Source organism: Rhinatrema bivittatum, chromosome 8 (assembly GCF_901001135.1).
Source record: "Rhinatrema bivittatum chromosome 8, aRhiBiv1.1, whole genome shotgun sequence".
In the NCBI taxonomy this organism is placed as follows: Eukaryota; Metazoa; Chordata; class Amphibia; order Gymnophiona; family Rhinatrematidae; genus Rhinatrema; species Rhinatrema bivittatum.
In genome coordinates this window covers 31,215,959-31,243,099 of record NC_042622.1, presented here as the reverse complement: position 1 = coordinate 31,243,099, position 27,141 = coordinate 31,215,959, and the positions used below count along the sequence as shown (strand labels likewise).

General features: G+C 46.3%; 1 protein-coding gene across 3 annotated transcripts in view; it reads left to right on the top strand.

The window, feature by feature from the left end:
- Positions 1 to 27,141, top strand: part of STAU1 (staufen double-stranded RNA binding protein 1) — a 191,496-nt gene that overhangs the window by 159,464 nt on the left and 4,891 nt on the right. For all 3 annotated transcript variants that reach the window (XM_029611241.1, XM_029611239.1, XM_029611238.1), the window contains 2 exons: positions 17,686 to 17,808; positions 18,742 to 18,827. In XM_029611241.1, coding sequence (XP_029467101.1) covers positions 17,686 to 17,808; positions 18,742 to 18,827 — 209 coding nt within the window. The remainder of the gene's footprint in view (positions 1 to 17,685; positions 17,809 to 18,741; positions 18,828 to 27,141) is intronic.

Genomic DNA, 27,141 nt, shown 5'->3' with positions numbered 1-27,141 from the left:
ATCCCTTAATGAGGTCAGTGTAAAATGAGCTGAGGACGATGGCTGAATATGTAAATAAATTGACTGAATTACCCAGTCTCTGTTTTAAGTCACATATATGATAAAGGGGGTGGAACAGTTCCCCTATGAGGAAAGGCTAAAGAGGTTGGGACTCTTCAACTTGGAGAAGAGATGGCTGAGGGGAGATATGCTAGATGCCTGTAACATGGGGCCGATCTAATAAGCTGCGCTCAGTCTGCCACAGGTTTATGCGCAGGATTCCTGCGCTGACCTTACGCTCATAGACAGTAATTTTGATAGTGGCGCGAAGGCTCACATGTACGCACCAAAGATCGCAGCCATTTTTTTAACATATGTGCATATAAGCGCACATGGTATAAAATAGACTGTACACACGTACGTGTGCACACAATTTTATATGGACACGCACATATGCACACAAATGTCACCTCTTCTGCGTAAGCGGGGGGATTTTAGTATACACGCACACCGATGCAATTACCAGTTTCCCCAGTTCCCTCAGGTAAAGGATAGGACTTTCTAACCCCCCTAGTTAATAAGCCTCCCTTTTACCCTGTTACACCCTACCCTTAAAACCACACTGACTAGCCTAGGCTTTTTTTTTTGTTTTAGGATTTACATGCAATCCATAGCAAAGGGGAAAGTTTCCTAGCGTGTAGACAGATGGACTCAGGGACCAGTGAATTATGCTCTCCTGCCAACAGATGGAGATGGAGCAAGCTGACATCACAGTATATATACTCCTGCAGTGACCCCAGCCTGCCAGTATTCTCCGTCTCTAGCAGATGATGGATGTGCTTTTCCCTTTGGGGATTGCTTCAGATTTTGGAAGGAGAATTTTAAATTGAATAAAGAAAAGCCCTGTTCTCTAAGGCCAAGCAGGATGGTGGTCCTCGTACATGGGTGACATCATCAGATGGAGCCAGGCATGGAAAACGTTTGTCAGAGTGTATAGAAACTTTGACAGACACACACTGAGCATGCCCAGCATGCCGCTAACTACGTGTTCACGCAGGGTCCCTCTTCGGTCTCTCTTTTTCCGCGAAGCTGAAGCCTCGTGGCTGTGGAGCTCGCATGTTTTTTCGATTTAACTCGCATCCAGCTTGGCATAGGGGTCCCTCTGCGTTTCAGATTTTTTTTTTTCTATTCGCTTTCGGCCCCTAAGGGCCGTCTGGTACGACTAAACAAAATGGAAAAGCTATCCGGGTCAAAAAAATTGGATCCATCGTCAGCATCTGGGCCTTCTACCCTGCAAGGGAAAGGAGTCTTGACATTGACCCCCTCGGTCTCCCCTCCATTACTGCTCTTCGATCATGAGGTGGGAGCAGGGGACCGAGTGAGATCTTCGTCCTCTGTCGGGTTCCTCAACATCACCGGCGGTCCCAGATAGGAACCGTGGTGAGCACTGACGGAAACACAGACATTGCTCAGCCTCGAAGAAGTCTGACCATGGAAAGGCATTGACCGCTGCATGCCTCCCCCTAAGTTGTCTCATCCGGAGGAGGGGATTCCTTCCGGTCCTTCGAGGACATTCGGTCACCATCGATGCTGGTGGAAGGGTCGGTTCCAATCCCTGCCACCGGGATTGATCCAATTCCATTGCCTCCTCTGCCTCAGCAGTTCTATCCTTAGCAGCCTTTGAAGATAAATTAGAGAGGCGCGTGCGGTTGGCGGTCGGTTGGGTCCTGCAGCGCATCGAGCCTCCGGTTCCACCGGGACCACCACTGCCACCAGAGTAGACTCCGTTGGTGTTTGCGCGTCTGCCGGAGTGGCTAGACCTACTGATCGGTGTCTTGCCAACACAACCAGCTCCAATGCCCAAAGCTCCTTTGCGGCCAAGAGGAGAATACTGCTGCCGCCTTCATTGCGCACGACGCCCCGACAACCTCTAGCTCTTCTGGAGCCCCCGGGATCAACACTCTCTTGGTGCCATTGATGCCACCGGCACTCCCGAAGCCGAGGGATCTGTCGGCACCCTCACGGGCCCGGATCTTACACAAGTGCCCTTGTTCCACTGTTGGTTCCTCCGATGCCTTCGCAGCCCACTGGCTCGAGGCTTTAAGGCCCAGGTGGGTGCTCCATGCCCTGCGTCTCTGGGTGTTCACAGCGAAGTGGAAGCCCCCTATGACACCTGGAAGAGTGAGGCATCCTTTTCCTCGACCAAAGAATCAGAGGAGTTGCCGTTGGAACCCTCTCCACTGGAGGAGAGGCAGAAATCTCCTCCAGAGGATCTTTCTTTCACTGGTTTTGTTAAAGCCATGATGGAGTCAATACTGTTTCAGCTCTTGACGGAACAGGATTCTCGCCACAAGATGCTGGAAATCCTGCAGTTTCTGGATGCTCCTAAGGAGGTGGTGGCTGTTCCAGTGCATGACATCTTTAAGGAACTGGTCTCCCAACTCTGGGAACACCCCATCACCATCCCTCCCATGAACCAGATGACGGATGCAGTCTATCTGGTTCAACCCACCACGGGATTTGACTGCCATCAGCTACCTCATCAGTCGGTAGAAGTAGAATTGGCCCTTAAGGCAAAAAGGCTTAGGACTCATGCTTCGGTATCCCCCTGGGCCGAGAACTCAGGGCTCTGGATGCTCTTGGTTGCTGAGTGTTCTAGGGTTCAATGTTAACAGCCAGGATTGCTTGTTATCAGCTCTATATGGGGCAATACTTCAGATACCTCTGGAAACAAGCCCAAGAGATGAGAGAATGCCTTCCGCAGCAATTCCAGGAGGAATTCCAGAAAATAGTCCAGCAAGGCCTGGACTGTGATAAACATGAGGTCTGTTCAGTGTACGACGTGTTCGAGACAGCTATGAGAATTGGCGCAGGAAGCATTGGGGCTCGCCATATGGCTTGGTTGTGTGCCTTCGATCTGTGCCCCAAGGTCCAGGACTGTCTGCCTTTTACGGGTGAAAACCTGTTTAGGGACAAGATTAAAGAGGCGGTGGCGCAGTTGAAGGACCATCATGAAACGCTTCAACAGTTGTTGGCCAGTACTTCAGACACCTAGCCTTCCAGCAAAAAGCCTCCTAGACGGTATCCGAGGTGGCCTTTTTACCGACCACACAAGTACTACCCACTGGCCTCTGGCAAGACAGAGGGTGTGGCAGCCTCGTACACCCCATCTGACTCTGGCCCCTCCAGAAAATCCTGTCACATGATTTTTACTGGCGGCCAGGGGAGCATGAGCCAGCCTCCCCTGCCATGTAGTGATGACCCCTCAGTGGGGGGCCGTCTGCAGTTATTTGCAGACTGATGGATGTCAGTTACATCAGACCACTGGGTCCTGTCCATCATACAGCAGGGATGCAAATTGCTTTTCCAGCAAGTTCCACTCTGCTCTTCTCCATGTCCACGGTGGAAAGAAGTAGGGAGCCTACAGGTGCTTCAAGAAGAGCTCTCAGCCCTCTTAATGGCTTGATTAGTCAAACCAGTCCCGGCAAGCCAGCAGGGGGACGGGTTCTAAACCAGGTATTTCCTGATTCCCAAGAAAACTGGTGGCCTTCGCCCCATTCTGGATCTGAGGGCGTTGAACCGGTTTCTGGTCAGAGAGAAGTTCAAAAGGGTCTTGTTGGGCACTTTGGTTCCCCTCCTCAACGCGGGGGACTGGCTCTGCTCCCTCTACCTCAGACGCATACGCCCATATCCTCATTTCTCTGGGGGATCGGAGGTACCTACAATTCTTGGTAGAGGAGGAACACTACCAGTACCGGCGTACTGCCCTTCGGCCTTGCGTCAGTGCCCCGGGTTTTCACCAAATGCCGGGCAGTAGGGGGCCTATCTTTGGAGACGAGGGGGTTCATGTCTTCCCTTACCTCAATGATTGGCTTATCAAATGCGATTCCAGGCAGGCGGCGCTGCGTTCTCTTCAGGTCACAATACGTATCTTGGGAAAATCTGGGATTTCTGATCAACTATCTGAAATACCATCTCCAGCCATTATTACAAGTGGACTTCATCAGGGCCAGGCTAGACACCGTCCAGAAGAAGGCCTTTCTGCCTCGAGCAGGACGGAGACTCTGGCTGCCCTTGCTTGGGTAGTCTCCAGTTACTCCCATGTCTCAGCACATCAGTTCCTATGACTTCTGGATCATATGGTGGCAATGGTGCACGTTATGCAATGTCCTAGCGGACTCCTTGAGTCAGGCCTTCCGACCTCATGAGTGGTCTCTCAATCAAGAGGTAGTGGACCACATCTTTCATTTGTGGGGGACCCTAGACTTGGACCTGTTCGCTTCCCCAGAAAACAGGAAAGTGGATCGATTCTGCTCCTTGGGCCAGGCGAGCAGAGGATCAGTGTTGGATGCCTTTTCACTTCACTGGGATACTGGTCTGCTGTACACTTACTCTTTCCTTCCACTGATCTCAAAAACACTTCAAAAGCTCCCAAAAGGACTAAGGTGCCATGATCCTAGTCACTCCTCCTTTTTGGCCTTCAACGACAGCTGGCCTCGCACCCCCCAATCTGGTTGGGGACTGCTTCGGACCTGATCTCTCAGGACCAGGGCAGGCTCTGCCATCCCAACCTTCAAGCCCTGTCTCTCATGGCTTAGGTGTTGACTGGGTGACGGTAGAGGCTCTGGGCCTTTTGGAAGGCATATCTTGAGTCATTTTGCAATCCAGAAAGCCCTCCACGAGAAAGTCTTACAATCTCAAGTGGAAACTATTTTCAGCTTGGTGTGTGGAACAGGGTCTGGATCCCTTCTCTTGTTCCCCACTGGAGCTTTTGGACTACCTATTGCATACCACTTTGGTGAAGGTTCACCTTAGTGCCATCGGGGCGTAATATCAGGGGTGATGGTACCTCCATTTCCACCCATCCACTTGTGGGGCAGTTCCTGAGGGACTTAAGCCCCCCCCCACTCGGCCTCCACCGGTCTCCTGGGACCTCAGCATAGTCCTGTCCCAGCTTGTGAACGCTCCTTTTGAGCCCTTGCGATCTTGCAACTTGAAGTACCTATCCTGGAAGGTCATCTTCTTAGTAGCGGTTACTTCAGCACATAGGGTCAGTGAACTGCAAGCTCTGGTGTTGTACCCCCCTTATACCAAATGTTCTCGGAGTTTCTCCTACCTTCCTTTTTTCCAAGAGAGCATGCTCACCAAGGTGAGCGGGCTTTGCATACCCTAGATTGTAAAAGGGATCCTGCTTTTTATCTGGAGTGGCGGCTCCTCACCGCCTGTCCACTCAACCTTTTGTCTCCTTCGACAAAAACAGGTTGGGGGTTGTAGTGTCTAAGCAGACATTATCCCATTGGCTAGTGGACTGTATTTCCTTCTGCTATAGTCAAGCGGGCTTGCAGCTTGAAGGTCATGTCAAGGCTCATTCCATTAGGACCATGTCAGTTTCGGTGGCTCACTTGCGTGCCATCCACATTCTCAAGATTTGTAGGGTGGCAACCTGGAGTTCCCTCCACACATTTGCCTCTCATTAGTGCTCGGATAAGGATGTCCAATGTGATAGTCATTTTGGACAGTCAGTCCTCCATAAACTTTCTGCCATGAAACCCCAAATCTTCCTACCGTGGGCCCTGTCCTTGGGTGCAAGCCTGCTCCCCTAGTTTTGCAGTACTAGTTGTTGTGCACGTTGGCACCTGTTCTATGCTGCTCAGGTTGGGAGCAGCCTGGAGCTACATAATCACCCATGTGTAAGGACTACCATCCTGCTTGTTGCATGCGAACATTTGCACTATAATAGTAGTGATATGTTGACAGGTACATTGCTGATGCAAGTTTTGAATCTTGCTTGCCAGGCCTTAATTTGTATTCTGAAATGAATATAGTTTTTCATTTGGTTTCCAAGCTGGTAGGGTAATCCATTGTTAATCAGATTGAGTGGTGAGAAAGCAGAGTTGTTTACCTGTAACAGGTATTCTCCAAGGATAACAGGATGTTAGTTATCACGAAACCCGCCTGCCACTCTGCGGAGCTGGGTTTTTTCAATTTTATTTTTTGCGAACTCTGTTATAAGACTGAAGAAGGACTCTGGGTGGTTAGTGGTATGCTGGGCGTGCTCAGTGTGTCTGTCAAAGTTTCTGCTGATGTCATCCATGTGTGAGGACTAACATCCTGCTGTCCTTGGAGAACACCTGTTACAGATAAACAACTCTGCTCTCTCCTGCTGTGATACCAATTGGTCCCTCCCCCAGCTGAGAATTCCTGAGGTTATTTCCATGATACCTCAGATGTATGCCTTAGTCTGGTAGCTGGGTTTCCCGATGTGGACTTAGCTGATTGTACAGCTTAAAAGCAGCGGGTGCAGGAGGCCAAGCACAGCAGTGACAGCAGATGCCCTCTCCCCCTGCAGCCTGAGACGGTCTCTGTACTCGGCCAGTAAGCGCTGAGCTCAAGTAAGTTTTTAAAAAAAAAAAAAAAAAAAAAGGAAGTTTTTACCATCGGAAACAGACATATTAGAGGGGTTTTTAGGACTTTTAGTTTCCATGTTCAGCGTACCATCCTGACGCTCATTCCCGCTCCTTTTAGGGTTGGGGAAATGAGCAAACTTGGCAGGTTGAGTGGTCCCGGTGGGCTAGGCCCCGCAGTTAGGCTCCTATGTGTGTTTTGCTGCCCTCTACAGCATGTCAGCATGCGCAGTGCATCTGCTCTGCGCATGCGTTGTGCGCTCAGTTTGGGCGTACTTTTTGTGTGCATAAGTTTTTAGCATGGTGATATGCTCAAGCCTTGGCACATAAGCTGCGCATGTGTTTTGGCGGCATTTACTTTTGAGGCACCTAATTTTTGTGCGCATACATTTTGGAGCACAAGCCATTTGGATACACATTCACTGCCATTGATGGCGCCGGTGAACAAGAAGCCTAAGCGCCTTTCCCTCTGTGTTGCCTGTCATATTCGGCCTTCTCAGCTTGATGTGGATTCTAATGTGTCAGTGCTGTTTGGATACTCAGGGGGAGTTGTCTTGCTCTGATGTTGCTAAACATGGATCCTCCCATCCTGATGATGATTCAGTTGCAGCCTTGTCTGGAGGGATGCCTTGACTGGCTCCTCCGAGGGTGATGTCAGTTGTGTGGGCGCCACTCCAGTTCCTTCTGGGTTTGGATTGGAACCGGCTGCTTTTTCAGTAGAGTTTTTTCAAGGCTTACAAACCTTTCTTCAAGCACAGTCCTCCACTTCGCCCAATCCTGTCAGGCCGGACCCTCAGCCTGTGGCTCCTCCCTCTTCCATTTTAGTTTCCTTGCGTAAAGCATTATCTTTTTTCCCGGTTATGGACACCATTCAGGAATTGATTGATCTTGAATGGGATGCCCCAGAGGCAAATTTCAAAGGGGGTCGGACATTGAAAGGCCTATACCCCCTGGATCCAGCTGTGAGAGAGCGTTTGCATTTTCCCAAAGTGGATGCACTGGTCTGTGCCATCTCTAAGCGGAAGACTATCCCCATGGAGGGAGGAGCGGCCTTGAAGGATGTGCATGATAGGAGGATTGAGGCTATCCTTAAGCAAGCTTTTGAGGCAGTGACGATGACTTTACAGATAGCTTCCAGTTGCACCCTATTGGTGCAATCTTGTCTGCTTTTCTCTCAGGAGGTTGATGACTCTGGAGTGAATGCAGGGTGGTCATAGAGCCCGCTGCTGCCTTTTTGACAAACACAGGCTGCAATTTTGTCCATAGCTTGCCCAGAGGAGTGACTTTGGTGATAGCAGCCAGGCTTCAACTATGGTTGCGAAATTGGTCAGCAGACGTAGCCTCCAAAGCTAATCTTATGAAGATGCCTTTTAAAGACTTGCTCTTGTTTGGGAGCAAGTTGGAGAAATTGGCCAGTAAGTGGGGCGAATCTCCGGTTCCTCAGTTGCTGGAGGATAAGAAGCAATTGCAGCGCCCCTTTGGTATGGGGCGTCATCTCCAGGGTTCCAAGCGGTTTCATCCCAACAGAGGGGCGACCTTTCAGAGGACTCATCCTTTCGATAGGAATCAATCCTTTCATCCCAGACAGCCTAAGAGAGGAGCAGGCTTGGAGGGCGGTCCTTCCCGAGCTTCCCAATAAAGGTTTGCCAATTCACCTTCAGGAATAAGAGATAGGGGATGCCTCCCTCTCTTTTATCAGAGGTGATTCGAGATCTCATCAGACCAGTGGGTCCTGGAAGTGATACAAGATGGATATGTGCTGCAGTTTTGCAGTATTCCTTGGGACATGTTCAATGATGTCTTCTTGCCACTCCCCACAGGAGAAGCACGCAGTGGAATCTACGCTTCAAAGGCTCCTCAGGCTAAAGGCTGTGGTTCCGGTATCCATGTCTTAAGAAAATATGAGGCGATATTCCTTTTATTTTGTTGTGCTCAAGAAGGGTGGGTTCTTTTCATCCCATTCTGGATCTCAAAAGTGTCAACCATCATTTCAAGGTGACTCATTTTTGCATGGAAACCTTATGCTCTGTGATAATGGTCGTGCAGTTGGGGGACTTTCTGATCTCCCTAGATCTGTTTGAGGCCTACCTTCATATTCCCATCCATTTGGAACACCAACATTTTCTACGTTTTGCTGTGTTAGAGCCATTATCAGTTTCGGGCACTGCTCGTTGGTCAAGCCACTGCCCCCAGAATGTTTTCCAAGGTTAGGATGGTAATAGTGGCGGCACTGAGAAGAGAAGGGATACTGGTGCACCCATATTTGGACAACTGGCTAATTCGAGCCAAGTCTCAGGAGGAGAGCCACCTGCTGTCACAACATGTGATCTCCTTGTTTCAGGAGCTCGGTTGGCTGGTGAACCTGGCCAAGAGCAGTCTTTAGCCCTCTCAGTTGTTGGAGTATCTGGGGGTTCGGTTCAACATGGGACAGGACAAAGTTTTCCTACCGGAAGTTTGGATTCAGAAATTGATGTCTCAGGTGCATCAGTTGGTGAACTCTATCCGCCCGACGGTATGGTCATATCTACAGGTGCTCGACTTGATGGCGGTAACCCTGGAAGTGGTGCTGTGGGTGAGGGCACATATGCGTCTTCAGCACTCCCTACTGTCTCGTTGGAACCCGCAGACTCAGGACTACTCAGTTCGGCTCCACTTGCTGATGGAAGTCTGCTCTCACCTCCAGTGGTGATTGCAGGAGGCTCATCTGAGAAAGGGAGTTTCCTTGTCCTCCCCAACCTGGTTGATACGACAGATGCAAGTCTCTAGGGTTGGGGGCTCACTGTCAGGAGGTGACGGCCAAAGGGCATTGGAATGCCAAAGAGGCCTTCTGGAACATTAATTCCCTGGAAGCCCAAGCGGTCCGGTTGGCGTGCTTGCAGTTTAGCCACAGGCTGCAGGGTCGAGTGGTCTTTGTGATGTCAGACAACGTGACGAAGGTGGCTTACATCAATTGACAGGGAGGAACCAAGAGCCAGCAAGTGTCGCAGGAAATAGACCAACTTATGGAATGAGTGGAAGGACTTCCACAGATGATCTCGGCCTCTCACATTGCAGGAAAAGACAATATAAGAGCGGACTTTCTTAGCAGGGAGGGTCTGGCCCCAGGAGAGTGGGTTTTGTCAGCCGAGGCTTTTCAGCTGATTATGGATCGCTGGAGCCTTCCGTTCCTAAACCTGCTGGCAACTTCTCGCAATGCAAAAGTTTCTCGATTCTTCAGTCGCGGGAGAAATCTGCGGTCCCTGGGCATAGATGCTGTCATACAGTTCTGGCCTTAAGACAGGTTGCTTTATGCTTTGCCTCCTTGGCCCTTGCAGGATAATTCACAAAATTGAAGCCCACAAGGGGCTAGTACTCGTATTATGCAGATTTCTGAAGACTCCAGGTGAAGACCTCCCTTTTGTCTTCCTCCACATATGGATTTGTTGCAGCAGGGACTGGTTCTTCATGAGGATCTGACTTACACTTTGACCCTTGAGAGGGATCGCCTGTTGAAGCGTGGATATTCTTCTGCGGTGATTGCCACCTTACTCTGCACTTGAAAGTTCTCCACTTCCTTAGCCTATGTGTGGGTTTGGAGAGTGTTTGAGACTTGGTGTGAGGAGAGTGGTGTTCTGCCGTGTTCAGTTAAGATCCTGCTTATTCTGGACTTTTTGCAGGATGGGCTGAATAAAGGATCGGCCCTTAATTCCTTGAAGGTGCAGGTCTGGTGAATGGTGGCTCCTTGTCGTCTCATTCTGATTTGGTCTGTTTTTTGAAGGGAGCGAAGCATCTTAGGCCTTCCTTGAGGTTACTGGTTCCCTTGTGGAGTCGTAACTTGTGCTGGAATTTTTGGCAGGCTCTACATTCCTACCACTGCGTAGCCTTTCCTTGCATTATTGACCTTGAAGACAGTGTTCCCGGTGGCTATGTGTTCTGCGCGTAGAATTTCTGAGCTGCAGACCTCGTTAAAGCTGCATACTGTTCCATCCTTCTTGCCCAAAGTGGTCTCAGAATTTCATTTGAATCAGTCCATTTCTTTGCCGTCTCTGAATAAGGTCAGGGATGCGGAAGAGTATCGCCTTCTGCACCCCTTAAATGTCAAGAGACTTGTCGTGCGGTATCTGGTGGTTTCTGAACCTTTCCGGAAGACGGATTGCCTGTTTGTCCTCCTTGGCGGCAGTAAGCAGGGCGCTCCAGCTTTACGGGCTATGATAGCTCACTGGAGAAAATTCTTTAAAATCATCGGCTCAGTGTGCTGCAGCAGTCAAAAAAGCAAACAATGTTAGGAATTATTAGGAAGGGAATGGTTAATAAAACCGAAAATGTCATAATGCCTCTGTATCGTTCCATGGTGAGACCTCTCCTTGAATACTGTGTACAATTCTGGTCGCCGCATCTCAGAGAAGGTATAGAGAAGGGCAACCAAAATGATAAAGGGGATAGAACAGCTCCCCTATGAGGAAAGGCTGAAGAGGTTAGGCCTGTTCAGCTTGGAGAAGAGACGGCTGAGGGGGGATATGATAGAGGTCTTTAAGATCATGAGAAGTCTTGATCGAGTAGATGTAAATCGTTTACACTTTCAAATAATAGAAGGACTAGGGGGCATTCCATGAAGTTAGCAAGTAGCACATTTAAGACTAATCGGAGAAAATTCTATTTCACTCAATGCACAATAAAGCTCTAGAATTTGTTGCCAGAGGATCTGGTTAATACAGTTAGTGTAGCTGGGTTCAAAAAAGGTTTGGATAAGTTCTTGGAGGAGAAGTCCATTAATGGCTATTAATCAAGTTTACTTAGGGAATAGCCACTGCTATTAATTGCATCAGTAGCATGGGATCTTCTTAGTGTTTGGGTAATTGCCAGGTTCTTGTGGCCTGGTTTGGCCTCTGTTGGAAACAGGATGCTGGGCTTGGTGGACCCTTGGTCTGACCCAACATGGCAATTTCTTATGGATTAAGGAGGTGGTCACAGCCACTTATGTAGATGCTGAAGAGCCATTGCCTATTCAGGTTTGGGCTCATTCCACTAGGACTCGGGCAGTGTCATGGGTGGAAGTTAGATTGATATCTCCCGTCGATCTCTGCTGTGCTGCAACGTGGTCCTCCTTACATACTTTTTCTAGGTTTTATTGTCTGGATGTGCAGGCCCAGGAGGACGCAGCCTTTGCATGTGCGGTATTGACTGGACCGTGGGCAGCCTTCCAACCTGTTCGGGAGAAGCTTTGGTGCATCCCACTGGTCCTGAGTCCATCTGTCTACACGCTAGGAAATGGAGAAATTACTTACCTGATAATTTAGTTTTCCTTACTGTAGACAGATGGACTCAGCTTCCCACCCTTAGCTGCCGGATGAGTGTGTCAGTAATCCTCCTGTGGGGTCCGGATCCCTAGGGATTACTGTAAGTGTTCATCCAGTCCCTAGATTGGGGGGGGGGGGCCTAGTTCTTACGTGAGTTCAGTGTTCTTTTTGGTTGAGTAGATATTGTAGTAAGTATAGTTGCAGGGAATGGGGTTCAAGGAAGTAACAGAGTACAGTTATGGTTGCCTGTTTTTAATCAAGTTTTGTGATAGTCTGTCCACAGTTGCTTTTGAAGAAAATACTGACAGGCTAGGATCACTGGAGGAGTATAGATACTGTGATGTCAGCTTGCTCCGTCTCAATTTGCTGGCAGGGGAACATAACCCACTGGTCCTGAGTCCATCTGTCTACACTAAGGAAAACAAAATTATCAGGTAAGTAATTTCTCCATTGTGTGGTAGAGGACCCTGGCTCGTGCTTATGCACATAAGTATTTTTATGCTGCTTTTATTAATCCTGGAATGCCCAAGCCCAGCCTAGATCACACCCATACCCAATCTCTTTTTCAGGAACAAATTTTCGTGTGCATACCGGGACATATGCACGTACACCGGCACCTTTTAAAATCCGCGCAGCATGTGTTGGCCCTACTTCTGCGCGTATCTCTCAGCTTTGGTGCGTGACGAGTTTTAAAATTCACCCCATATGTAGTAACATGTTCAGTGTGGAAAAAACACGTGCAATAACCCGGAGCAGGTTTTGCACGAGTGCATGCCATTAGCATTAAAAGAGGCAGTTAATAATTCATGGGCTATACAAGGAGCCATGCTAGCAGTGAGAACAGTTAGTGTGGGGTTTTTTTAAGTGGGTTTTTTAGTGCCTGGGTCAGGGCAGGCGTTAAATTAAAGTGCCTGTCAGACGGACTATTTTTCTTATTGCTGGCATTGATGTGGGTCTGTGTCCATGTGGCTGAAGCGTAATTTATAGATTAAGAATATAAGAAATTACCATGCTGGGTCAGACCAAGGGTCCATCAAGCTCAGCATCCTGTTTCCAACAGAGGCCGAACCTGGCAATTACCCAAACACTAAGATGCAATTAATAGCAGTGGCTATTCCCTAAGTAAACTTGATTAATAGCAGTTAATGGATTTCTCCTCTAAGAACTTATCCAAACCTTTTTTGAACCCAGCTACACTAACTGCACTAACCACATCCTCTGGCAACAAATTCCAGAGCTTAATTGTGCGTTGAGTGAAAAAGAATTTTCTCCGATAAGTCTTAAATGTGCTACTTGCTAACTTCACGGAATGCCCCTTACTCCTTCTATTATTCGAAAGTGTAAATAACCGATTCACATCTACTCATTCAAGACCTCTCATGATCTTAAAGACCTCTATCATATCCCCCTTCAGCCGTCTCTTCTCCAAGCTGAACAGGCCTAACCTCTTCAGCCTTTCCTCATAGGGGAGCTGTTCCATCCCTTTTATCATTTTCGTTGCCCTTCTCTGTACCATCTCCATCGCAACTATATCTTTTTTGAGATGCGGCGACCAGAATTGTACACAGAATTCAAGGTGCAGTCTCACCATGGAGCGATTATAGAAGCATTATGACATTTTCTGTTTTATTTACCATTCCCTTCCTAATAATTCCTAACATTCTGTTTGATTTTTTGACTGCTGCAGCACACTGAGCTGACAATTTTAAAGATTTATCCACTATGATGCCTAGATCTTTTTCCTGGGTGGTAGCTCCTAATATGGAACCTAACCTCGTGTAACTACAGCAAGAGTTATTTTTCCCTATAACCAATACCTTGCATTTGTCCACATTAAATTTCATCTGCCATTTGAATGCCCAATCTTCCAGTCTTGCAAGGTCCTCCTATAATGTATCACAATCCGCTTGTGATTTAACTACTCAGAATAATTATGTATCATCCGCAAATTTGATAACCTCCTCGTCTTATTCCTTTCCAGATCATTTATATATTTATTGAAAAGCACCGTCCAAGTACAGATCCCCGAGGCACTCCACTGTTTACCCTTTTCCACTGAGAAAATTGACCATTTAATCCTACTCTGTTTCCTGTCTTTTAACCAGTTTGTAATCCACGAAAGCACATCACCTCCTATCCCATGGCTTTTTAATTTTCTTAGAAGCCTCTCATGAGGGACTTTGTCAAACAGCTTCTGAAAATCCAAATATGCTACATCTACTGGTTCACCTTTATTCACATGTTTATTAACCCCTTCAAAAAAATGTAGCAGATTTGTTAGGCAAGACTTCCCTTGGGTAAATCCATGTTGACTGTGTTCCATTAAACCATGTCTTTCTATATGCTCTACTATTTTGATCTTGAGAATAGTTTCCACTATTTTTCCTGGCACTGAAGTCAGGCTCACTGGTCTATAGTTACCTGAATCACCCCTGGAGCCCTTTTTAAATATTGGGGTTACATTGGCCAGCCTTCAGGTACAATGGATGATTTTAATGATAGGTTACAAATTATAACTAATAGATCAGAAATTTCATTTTTTAATTCCTTCAGTACCCTAGGATGCATACCATCCGGTCCAGGTGATTTGCTACTCTTTAGTTTGTCAGTCCTGGCCTACTACATCTTTCAGGTTCACAGTGATTTCGTTCAGTTCGTCTGACTCATCACCCCTGAAAACCATCTCTGGAACTGGTATCTCCTCAACATCCTCATTAATAATCACGGAAGCAAAGAATTCATTTAGTCTTTCTGCAATGGCCTTTTCTTCCCTAAGAGCCCCTTTAACCCCTCGGTCATCTAATGGTCCAACCAACTCCCTCACAGGTTTCTTGCTTCGGATATATTTTAAAAAGTTTTTATTATGAGTTTTTGCCTCTGTGGCCAACTTCATTTCATATTCTCTCTTCGCCTGACTTTTCAATGTTTTACACTTAACTTGACAATGCTTATGTTTTATCCTATTTTCTTCAGACGGATCCTTCTTCCAATTTTTGAAGGATTTTTTTTTTTTTGGCTAAAATAGCCTCTTTCACCTCACCTTTTAACCAAGACGGTAATCGTTTTGCCTTCCTTCCACCTTTCTTAATGTGTGGAACACATATGTACTGCGCTTCTAGGATTTATTTTTAAACAATGTCCATGCCTGTTGAACACTTTTAACCTTTGCAGCTGCACCTTTCAACTATTTTCCTCATTTTATCAAAGTTTCCCTTTTGAAAGTTTAGTGTTAGAGCTGCAGATTTACTTATTGTCCCCCTTCCAGTTATTAGTTTACATTTGATCATGTTATGATCACTGTTGCTAAGTGGCCCCACCACCATTACCTCTCTCACCAAATCCTTCTTTCCACTAAGAATTAAATCTAAAATAGCTCCCTCTCTTGTTGGTTCCTGAGCCAATTGCTTCATGAAGCTGTCATTGATTACATCCAGGAACTTTATGTCTCTAGCAAGTCCTGATGTTACATTTACCCAGTCAATATTGGAGTAATTGAAATCTCCCATTATTATTGCAATGCCAAATTGGTTTGCTTCCCTGATTTCTCTTAGCATTTCATCATCTGTCTGACCATTTTGTCCAGGTGGACGGTAGTATACTCCTATCACTATACTCTTACTCAACACACATGGGATTTCTACCCATATAGATTCTACTGAGCATTTAGTCTCTTGTATGATCTTTATCCTGTTGGTCTCTATATCCTCCCGGGCATAAAGTGCCACACCCCTACCAAGTTGATCCTCCCTATCATTACGATATAATTTGTACCCTGATATCGCACTCTCCCATTGGTTATCCTCCTTCCACCAAGTCTCTGTGATGCCAATTATGTCAATCTCATCATTTGCTGCTATACACTCTAACTCTCCCATCTTTCTTCTTAGACTTCTGGCATTGGCATACAGACATTTCAAAGTGTATTTTTAGTTTGTATTAACAACCTGCTTTTCAGTTGTTAGGGATAATTCGGAAATCATTAGCTTCGGTTAGTTTTTACATATAGGCACATGGACTATGTTTGCTTTTATTGGAACCTCTCTGTTGGGATGCCTTAACTCTCCTGTTTCATTAGTATCCTTCAAGGATACATTTCTCCGCACCATGCACTGCTGAGTGACTGTCTGCTTTCCCCCTTGTTCTAGTTTAAAAGCTGCTCTATCTCCTTTTTGAAATTTAGTGCCTGCAGCTTGGTTCCACTCTGGTTAAGGTGGAGCCCATCCTTTCAGAAAAGTCTCCCCCCTTCCCCAAAAGTTTCCCCAGTTCCTTACAAAACTGAATCCCTCTTTGCACCATCGTCTCATCCACACTTTGAAACTCTGGAGTTCTGTCTGCCTCTGGGGACCTGCACGTGGAACAGGAAGCATTTCAGAGAATGCCACCCTGGAGGTTCTGGATTTCAGTTTCCTACCTAAAATCCTAAATTTGGCTTCGAGAACCTCTCCTCCACATTTTCCTATGTTGTTGGTGCCCACATGTACCATGACAGCCAGCTCCTCCCCAGTACTGCCTATAATCCTATCTAGGTAACGCGTGAAGTCTGCCACCTTCGCACCAGGCAGGCAAGTTACCAGGCGGTCCTCACGTCCACCAGCCACCCTGCTATCTACATTTCTAATAATGGAATCACCAACTATGATAGCAAGTCTAATCCTTCCCTCCTGGACAGTAGCCCTGGGAGACTTGTCCTCAGTGCGAGAGGACAAGTACATCACCTGGAGAGCAGGTCCTTACTTCAGGACCACTTCCTGCTACACCAGGGTGATGTTCTCCTACTGGGAGACCTTTCTGATCCAAGGCAGCACTGGGGCTGCCAGACTGGATTTGGGACTTGGCTACTATGTCCCTGAAGGTCTCATCAATGTACCTCTCTGTCTGCTTCAGATCCTCCAAGTCTGCTACTCTAGCCTCCAGGGATTGGACTCGTTCCCTGAGAGCCAGGAGCTCTTTGCACGAGTGCACACATACAATCTCTCACCGGCGGGTAAAAAAATCATACATGTGACACTCAATGCAAAAGACTGGAAAGCCCCCCCTCTTGCTGCTGGACTGTTGCCTTCATCTTAGTTTTATTGAGTTCCTAGTTAAGTTTAGGAAACTAAGGGAGTTGGAATGAGAGTACTTTAAGTTTACAGGTGAATTTACTAATTAATTAGCCTGTGTCCTACAAGGGGATGATTAAACTTTCAATAAGGGCTGGTACAATAGTATGATTTAGATAAGACCCTGATTGATTTTTAATGAGAAAGTGTCTCGTGCCTAAAAATCAAGGGTTGAGTGGGTGGGAAAGACAGACACTAGAATTAACTATCTCTGGCTTGCTTATTACCTCAGACACACACAAACTGTAAAGAATATATCCCTCAATTTCACCTTTCACCAAACTTTTATAAGTCCAAAAATTTCTGAAAGCTATACTCACCAATCCTCTTTAACCATCGCTAAATTAACCTTCATTCAGTTAATTGAAGGGTTTGAGATTTGCGCACCTAATGGTGCGCTTCTGGTCCTCCTCTACTACAAAGGGAAGCTGGGGCTGTGGAAGTCAATCCCTGGATCGCTTGCGGTGACCTCTGGACTCCTCTCCTGGGGGATGCTGGGAGCAGTATGCAGATGAGCCTTCTGGTCCTCCTGGAATATCCAAGCCCCACCCAGGTCACACCCATACCCCACCTCCTTTTGAGGAACAAATTTTCATGTGCATAGTGGGAGATATGCGCGTACACTGGCACCTTTTAAAATCCGTGCAGCATGTGTTGCTTTAGAAGAACTAACATTTATTTATATTCTGCTTTTTGTTAAAACTGGTGTTTATAGGTAGACGCAAAAATGAATGCTTGCCAGTGGGAAGCATTAAAGCTGGGTTTCACTGGCTAGTTAGAGACTGGAAATGTAAGTAAAACGCATCAGGTGACTGCTTTTGGAGACTTTGATAGTATAAATCATAATTTGATACTGCACCTTTTTAGTAGGAAGGGCACACATGATTTCTCTTTCTTTTCAACAAGTGTTTCTATTTTCCTTAGGTCGAATATAAAGACTTTCCAAAAAACAACAAAAATGAATTTGTGTCCCTTATAAACTGTTCCTCTCAGCCATCACTCATCAGTCATGGAATTGGGAAGGATGTAGAATCCTGCCACGATATGGTACGTGAGCCTATTCATCCATCTACAGAATCCTTCCTGATTCCCTTGCTCCAGAAAGTCTGCAGTGTCAGCATGTTGTAGAGGTTTTACTGGCAGTCATGGAGACAAACCATGGCATTTGTTAAAAAGCATTCCAGTTCTAGCGGTGGAAAAATGGTTTCGGTATTGTTCAGAGTGTTTCCTCAGAAACAAGCCTTTTAACTTGCATGCAACATATTTCACACTTCAGGGCACGTGATCTAGTTTCCTTGTTTTCTTCTGTTTAGCTCGTGCTTGTCAATTGGTTTGTATACTTTTTAGCCAGTAAAGCATGTACAGGTTGCGGCACTTTTCACCATCCACAGGCAATGTTTCCATGCTGGTTATTAAGCAGCAGTCTACATTCTCAACTGACCTCGTAGCTTTACGGCATCCCATAAATTTAGTGAGACATACCTTGAGATCTTCAGGAAAATTGAAAACTGTGTTGGTACATCCATTTGGTAAACATTATTTGGCGGAAACTAAAGCCTTTTGAAATTTCTGGATTAGTCATTCCAGCGTATCATGGCAGAGCTAAGGGGGGGGGGGGGTTTGTCTATGTTTTTATATTGTACTCAGTGAGGAGTGGGGGTAGGCTGTGCCTTTTTCCTTGTTCTTTGTTTTGGTGTATGCTATAATCCCAATTAGCTAATTTAGTACTGGAAGACATGAGAGAGTAAAACAAAGGAAACATTTAAAAATGGGTGAAACAAAGAGGAAAGCAGAGTACAGACAGAACTGGCAACCTATCATTGGTCTTCATATTGAAGATTGCTCTTGATCTCAATTTTTGCTCTGATCTTGGTGAAAAGTGCTATATTTGATGTAACGAGCAAGAAACGTCCTGACTAACATTTCTGTAGTTGCAAGTAAAACCATTAATTTTGGTTTGCCTTTTTATGTTCATTTTAGGCTGCATTGAATATATTAAAGTTGCTGTCTGAGCTGGACCAACAAAGTACAGATATGCCAAGAACAGGAAATGGACCAATGTCTGTGTGAGTGCTGCTCATGTGTCAACTCGTGCTCCACAAACGCAAGAAAATCTGTAGTGCGTTCACGATCTGTGAAGGAACAACACTGGCTAGGATCTTTTTTTTCTTAATTATTCTAAGTTTGAGTCTTGGGATCTCTCATTCCCCACAAGTAATTTAGCAAATCCTCTGTTTAATGGGCTGTTTACAACATATTCAAATTTGAACAAAGTATCTATTTTCCTGCATTAGCCTCTGGAATATGCTGATGTTTATCAGAAAGGCAAGGCTCAATCTCAGTGCTTAGCTGAGAAAAATCATGCAGTTATGTTTTTGGCTGAATGATTAATTTGTCACCAACGACTGGTATCTATGGAATGTTAAAAAACAAACAAACAAACTGTATAGGATGTCCATCTTCTACCAGTCTGGCCTATTGGCAGGATTCCCCACCCCCACCCACAGTCTCCTGCCATGCTGTGGGATGGGCTGCAAAATCCTGGCCCTTACCACATTTTTGGTGGGACTCTGGATTTGCTGTGGGAAACTGGGAGCTGAGTCAGGAAGAGGGGTCAGCTGGCTAACATGCACATTTTCAATTCCTTCCCTCCAGCAGCTAGGTTCCCTCTCTCTTTGTACTGATAAGACTAGCAGGAGGAGGTGAGTAGAAGCATCTTGAGTCACATCGTCCTCTTTCTGCTACTGAACGGGCACCAATCATTGCTTTGAACTGCGTAGCATGAGGGCCCTACATAGTTCAAAGCAGTAGTTGGATCCTAAGCAGCAGAAGAGGTAGACAAGACACTGCTGCTAACTGCCACTTCTTGCTAACTTCATCAATGCAGGGAGTAGGAAAGGATGGAGAGGTGGGATTTGTCAGTATAAGGGGACTAGGAGAACGAAAGGAGGTTGGTGTGAACGAGGGATCAGGGAAGGGTGGATATCTGTACATTGGCATCTGGGGTTGGAAGAAGACTAGAGATGGGAATGTAAGTGGGAGCAGGGATTATGCCTGGGGATCATCCCTTCCCCAGAGATTTGAGAATCTCTCTCCTCTTCCCTTTCCTTGTCCCTAAGATCTGTTCTTTCTGTTCTCCCTGATTGGTTTTTGATATTCCCCACCCATGTAAAATTTACAGAAACAAAGTTTTAAAAACAACTTATGCAAAGTAAATTGTTTCATATTTAAAATTATTCACATTTATGTAAATGTGCTGCAGAATTTTCTAACTCTTGCTGCTGAATGTACCCGTGAGCTGCTACAAGAAACTACAGGATTTGTCCATGGTGCACATTCCTCCAGCCACAGACTTGAGACTACACACACATGCCTAATCTCATAATATTTTCAAGGACTGCATCCTGTGACTGCAAGTACCTTTTCTGTTCTCCCCAATTTTTGTTGGTCTCTGCAGGTTAAGGTCATACTTCTGGCATTCCCTATAGCACTAACTCTGGTACAGCAGGTACAGGAAGCGATTGGGGACCTGCAGGTCAGAGGTTTCAGTGACTGGGATTGGAGTTAATTGGAACCAAGATTAGATTTTTGAAAACTAGATCAAGTGATGTCAGTCATCTTGTGCAGAAGGAGCAGGTCATCTTCACCAGGACTTGGGACCAGATAGACATCTGTTTACCAGCGGTATGCCTATGGAATTCAAGTGAGGGACAAAAAAAAAAAAAGATCTCCACACAGGTAGTTATAAAGGAGTAACTTTTTTTTTTGTCCTGTCTGAGCTTTACTGTGAAGAAGTGTATGCTTACACAGCAACTTTCTATGGAAAAATATTGTTTCTGCTACAGTGGACTGTATGTTAAAGCCAATGGCATGTGCTCATTATTTCAGGAGCCTTGGTGGCAGCTACTAAAAAAAAAAAAAAAAAAAAAGTGAAGAGAACATCTTTATTTTCTGATTGTGCTGCTATTCAACTACAGTTCATTACTTTTCTCCTAAGACAAGCAGGATAGTAGTGCTCACACACATGGGTAACATCATGGATGGAGCCCGGCATGGAGTCCACGTGGGATCTCTCTTCAGTCTTTTTTTTTCCGCGGAACTGTTGCCTTGCGGTGAAGTGAGCTCGTGGCTTTTCTTATTGCCTTGGAAAACTTTTCCACCGATAATTTTCTTTTTTTTTTTTCAACGTATCCTTCGATGCGGGTCCCTATTCAGTTCCCTTTAGCCTCTGTCAGGTTTTTCAGTGGTTCAGTAAGTTTATTTTCGCTTCTGTTCCCCTCGTGGCGGCGGTGCCTCTGTGCCAACTGGTGTCTGTCTCCTGCCATCATCGCCTGTTGTTTTTCCCTCTATGTTTGTAACTGCATGAGCTCGTCCGGTTTCCGTCGATGCCCCCAGTGCCCGAGGACTAATGTTCACCATGGACCCACACAAGGTATGTATCCTCTGCCTGAGGACATTACATGATGTCCAGGATTTGATCCTGAAGGGGGGTTGCACTCAACAAGATGGAGAAGTTCTTGGGGTCGTGAAAGTCTGTGGCATCGGCACCAAAGAACTTTTGAGCTACCCCAAGCCATCACCATCAGTGGAACCGTTGGTCCCGTCAATGCCACTGGCGGATAGAGGTGCCAGGGACTGGCCCATGTCGGTCTTTTTCACGTCAAGGACATTGGGTTCATCGTCATGGACCTGGCACTGGGGAAAGACCTGGCCAAGCACCGAGGGAAACAGAGGAAGCATTGGCACCGGTGCCAGGCTTGGGATGGTGCCGGCACATGCTATGATGACCCTGAAGTGACCCCACAGTGAGGAATGCCCATCATACATTGATGCTGGGGGTCCACGACTGTCTCCACCGGTCCTGGTATCAGTCACCGATCCTCCTTATGGATCCAAGGAGGAATGGCCACTCCTCCTACCTTTCAGTCGGTTTTGGCATCAGCAACTGTCGAGGAGTTAGAGCAGGGAGTCCAGCTGGCAGTCGAGCAAGCCCTGCAGGGCATCGAGCCAGTAGCACAGATGGTGCCAAAACCCATGCTCTCCCTGTTGGAACAGCGCAATGTGCTCATCAGTGTTACCGACCCAGTTGGTGCCGGTTCCCAGGAGGCCATCAATGTCCAGCAGGGCACTGGTTCTCCCCCCAACTGATCCAGTGCTCGTTGCCAGTTCCTCCTCCAAGGAAGCTTCCTCGAAGCTGGCAGGAGCACAGAGGCCTGCAGCCCCCCATCCAGCTTGGCTGGCACCAGTGCTACCAATGCCGATGTCTCTAGATGAAGGCTGAACACCTAGGACCCCATCCCCTGTGGATTACAGTGAGGATGAAGCCCTGTATGACCCCTGGGAGGATGAATCTGCGGTGTCCTCCAAGGAGGACTCGGAGCGTCTCCCCTCAGAACCGTCTCCTCCAGAGGAATGAAGAAGGTCTCCACCGGAGGACCTGACCTTTGCAGGTTTTGTGAGGGCGATGGCTGAGGCCATCCTTTTTCAGTTAATGTTGAAGGATGACGCCAGGCATAAGATGTTGGAAATCCTCCAGTTCGTGGAGGCTCCTAAAGAGATTGTGGCAGTCCCGGTGCACAAGATCTTTAAGGAGTTGTTGCTGCTGAGGATCTGGGAGCATCCCCTCACAGTACCTCCCATAAACAAGAAGGCGGATAAAGTTTTTCTCATCCAACATGCTACTGGATTTGAAAAGCATCAGCTGTCACCACCAGTCAGTAGTGGTCAAATCCGCTCTCACGAGGGCCAAGCGCTTTTGGACCCATGCCTCTGGGGAAGGATCATAAAGCGATGGACGCTCTTGGGAGGAACGTGTTACAGGTTACCATGCTCCATTACCCACATTGCCTCCTACCAGCTCTACATGAGCCAATACTCGCTCAACCTCTGGAAACAGGTACAGAAAGTGGCCGAGCATCTGCCTTAACAGCAGCAAAACACCTTATTGCTGGTGCGTCAGGGCCTGGAGTGTGGAAAACACGAGGTTCGGTCAACCTACGATGTTTTCGAGATGGCAGAGAGAGTCTCTGCAGTGGGAATTGGCGCCCGCAAAATGGCATGGCTGCGGGCCTCGGATCTTCGACCTGAGGTACAGGAAAGACTCGCTGACCTGCTGTGTACAGGAGAGAATCTCTTCAGAGATAAGGTGAAGGATGTGGTGGCCAAGCTGCAGGATCACCATGAGACCCTCCAGCATCTCTCCACCAGCACTTCAGGCCCACTCTCCTCAGCCAGGAGGTCTGTGAGGCAGGGTCAGAAGAGGTCTTTCTACCGCCAGAGGAAGTACTATCCTCCAGCCCCTCACTCCCATTCTCAGAGGGTGAGCTCTCGCAGTCGTCCCAGGCAGCAGCAAGCTCCCAAGCTCCAACCGGTTACCCAGCAAATCATGGATGGGATCGTAGAGAGCCTGAGCCAGTTGCCTGTACCCGAGACGCTGGCCAACCCCCCCCCCCCCCCCCCCCCCCGGTCAGGGATGGGTTTCAGTTCTTCGCAAATCAGTGGCCCAATATAACCTCGGACCAGTGGATTCTGTCCATAGTCCGTCAAAGGTACCAGTTGATCCTATTGGGTGTCCTGCCAAATTCTCTATGCCTATTTTGAGGGCCAATAATGCATCAGGAGGTACTGTTATGGGAGCTGCCTGCCCTCTTAATGGCCAGAGCGGTCAAACCTGTCCCACCAAGGCAAAGAGGGCAGGGATTCTACTTCCAGCACTTCCTACTTCTAAAGAGAACAGGGAGATGGCATCCCATCCTAGACCTGAGGGCCTTGAACATGTTTCTCAAAAAATAAAAGTTCAATATGGATTCCCTGGGCACCCTGATTCCCCTCCTGCAAAAAGGAGACCGACTGTGCTCCCTTGATTTAAAGGACACATACACTCACATTGAGATCTTCCCAAGTCACAGGAATTATCTCAGATTTGTTGTGGGAAAACAGCACTTCCAGGACAGAGTGTTGCTGTTCAGGCTAGCGTCGGCCCCACGTCTTTACAAAATGCCTGGCCATGGTGGGGGCTCTCCGCCGGCTGGAGTGCATGTTTTCCCTTATCTAGATGACTGGCTGGTAAAGAGTGCCTCTTAGGCAGGGGCAGATCGGTCCATGTTTTTAAGTCATGTTTGAATTTCTTTGTTTCTGGAATCAGTTGTAGAGCTTCAGGTAGAGAGTTCCTTAGTTTTGGGCCTGCTATTGAGAATACACAGTCTCTTATTTTTGTTAGATGAGTATTCTGTAATGTTTTGAGATCTTAATGATCTCTGTGGCTTGTAGAGCTACCCCTACCAAACCAGAGTTGTTAAAATGGATGGAGAAGTGTATTAATGTTAAGGCTTTACAGTTGATTTGGGATTGTACAGGTAGCCAGTGAAGAGCTATTAGAGAGTGTGAAATGAGATCGAAGTTCCTCGATCCTGTTAATAGACTAGCAGCAGCATTTTGTAGTAATAGTAGTTTTTTTTAGAAGGTAGTTGGCTACTCCGAGTTGATGTGAGTTACAGTAGTCTAAGTTTGAGAAGATGAGTCTGCAGGACCATGCGGAAGTCTGCGTGAGACAGCAAAGGTTTCAGCCTATGTAGCAAGCACAGTTTGGCATAGCCAGATTTGATTAATTTATTGATGTGCTAATCCGTTGTTAGGAACTCATCAGTCTGTATACCTAAGTCCAGTACTTGGTCTGAGGGTGTAATACTGAAGTTACCCAGGTCAAGTGTTTGAGGAGTCACTATAGGTAATTTCTTCTTAACAATGATTTCAGTGTTTTTTACTGCTAGATCAGATAGTAATTTACACAGGGGGAGCATATTGATGTTGAATAGAGTTGCCGAGAGCTGAGCCCTGGGGAACACCTGCATCGATCTGGAAGGTGTCAGACATATGGTTGCCCAATTTGACTTTGAAAGCCCTTTTTGATAGAAAGGAGGTGAACCATTTGATTACATAGCTATCGGTTCCAATTTTTTTCATCTGTTAGCAAAGTAGCATATGGTCAACAGTGTCAAAGGCTACTCTTAGGTCAAGTAGTACCAGGATTTGCTGCTGTTAAATCCCTGTGGTATGGGGTCCATTAAGGATATGAGTAAAGTCTCGGTTGAGCAATTGTTCCTGAACCCAAATTGATTTGGATGTAGAATGTGATGATCATCTAAATAGTCTTCTAGTTGTGATTAAACTGCTTTTTTGAGAGAGAGGGCAGGTTGGAAATTGATCTGTAATTTTCCCAACTCTCATAACTGCTGGTATTAGTTTTTAGTATAGGTTTTATCACTGTTTCGCAGTGTCAGGGACTAATTCTTCTGAGAGTGATTGATTGATTAAGGATGTGATTGTTGGAGTGATAGTGCTATGTATTAGTTTTAAAGAGCTAGCTGGAATAGGGTCACATGGATGATTTGCAGATTTTATTTTAATTGTGATTTGAGTAATTTGTAGTTTAGATACTCTGTTGAAAGCGGTCCATTTATTTATTTATTTAACACTTTTATATACCGAAATTCATGTAGCAAATTACATATCAATTCGGTTTACAGTATAACAATAACTAGGATGTAAGAATGCTTTTACATTTAACAGGGATGAAAACTTGGAGCAATGGAACAGGATCAACGTAACAATAAATAAAAGGATTTTTTCGTGGGGCCAGAGAAGACTGGCTAACGATCTGAGTGAATATTGAATTAACTAAGGGTAAGAACAGAGCTAAATTAGATTTATCCTCTGTCGAGTTGGAGTGCAAGCCTGAACACTAGTCTGTTGGTATGTAAGGTAATGACCTAGGAAGATCCATTTAGCTGGTCGATGGACCTAGGAAGATCTATTTAGCTGGTCGATGTTTTTCTTCATCTTCTGTGTTTGGTGAGCAGGTAGGGAGTTGAGATTTTAGTCTAGTTATTTTTTCCAACAGATGATTGGCATAATCGTTGCAGGCTTTCTTTGATGAGCAGTTTCTTGAGATTGAGGAAAATGGATCCTTGATTAGGTGTTTAAGGACATCAAAGAGTAATTTAAAGTAGATTACCCCATGGATCTGTTTGGCATAGTATTCTTTTTTTGCTTTGTTGATTAACTCACAGTATTGAGAGAGGAGTGATCTTTATTTTCCAAGTGATTCAGAAGTCGGGCTTTTCAGCCAAAGTTTCTCAGATTTTCTCAAAGATTGTTTATAGCATCTTAAATCTTCATTGTACTATGGTTTATTTTGATTTGAGGCATATTTATCAAGTTGGATTGTTTGGGTTGGGCTTAGGTCATCGGCTACATCTTTAATCATTATATCCCATATGTCAAATGATAAGGAAGCATTGGTGTTGAAGTCGCTAAGCTTATTTTTTGATGATTCTGCAAGTAGATCTGGCTCTATCTTTTTCCTGAAGGTGAATGGTGGTTATTTGTGTTTTGTTTTGTTGGGTTGAGGAAGGTTATGTCTGCTTTTAGTAATTGATGATCAGACCAAGACAGTATAGTGTGAGAGGTATTTATCATACAATTGTTGTGATTGGCAAATATAAAATCTAGGATATGCCTGCTTTGTGTGGATTAGTTATGAATTGTGACCATCCCATTGCTTCCATAGTTTCTAAGAAGGTTTCGCAGGCAGAGAATTTGGATGTTCTGTCAACGTGTAGATTAGTCACCTACAATCGGGCTGATACAGAAAAACCCGCGGGAGTGGCCTGGGCGCGCGGGAAAAACCCGCGCGCCCAGGCCACTCTCCTGGGCACGCGATTCAGAAAAACAAAAAATGCAAATGAGGGCCCGCGGTAAAAGGAGGAGCTAGGGACACTAGCACGTCCCTAGCGCCTCCTTTTTGACAGAAGCAGCGGCTGTCAGCGGGTTTCACAGCCAACACTCAATTTTACCGGCATCTGTTCTCGAACCCACTGACAGCCATGGGTTCGGAAAACGGACACCGGCATAATTGAGTGTCCGTCTTCCAGGCTGTGGGCAGATTTTTAATTTTTTTTAATTTTTGGGGCCTCCGACTTAATATCACTATGATATTAAGTTGGAGGGTGTACAGAAGCAGTTTTTTCTGCTTTTCTGTACACTTCCCTGGTGCTGGCCGAAATTAATGCCTGCCTTTGGCAGGAGTTAATTTCTGAGAGTAAAATGTGCGGCTTGACTGCACATTTTACTTTCTGAATTGCGCGGGAATAACTAATAGGCCCATCAACATGCATTTGCATGTTGCGGGTGCTATTAGTTTTGGGGGGGTTGGCTGCGCGTTTTCCACGCACTATTACCCCTTACTGTATAAGGGGTAAAAATAGTGTGTCGAAAACGCGCGGCCAAACAGGGGCTAACAGTGTGCTCAGCCTGATCACGCTTTACTGCATCGGCCCGAATGAGGGTGGACTCAGGTGAAGGAAATGCCTTTGTGACTAT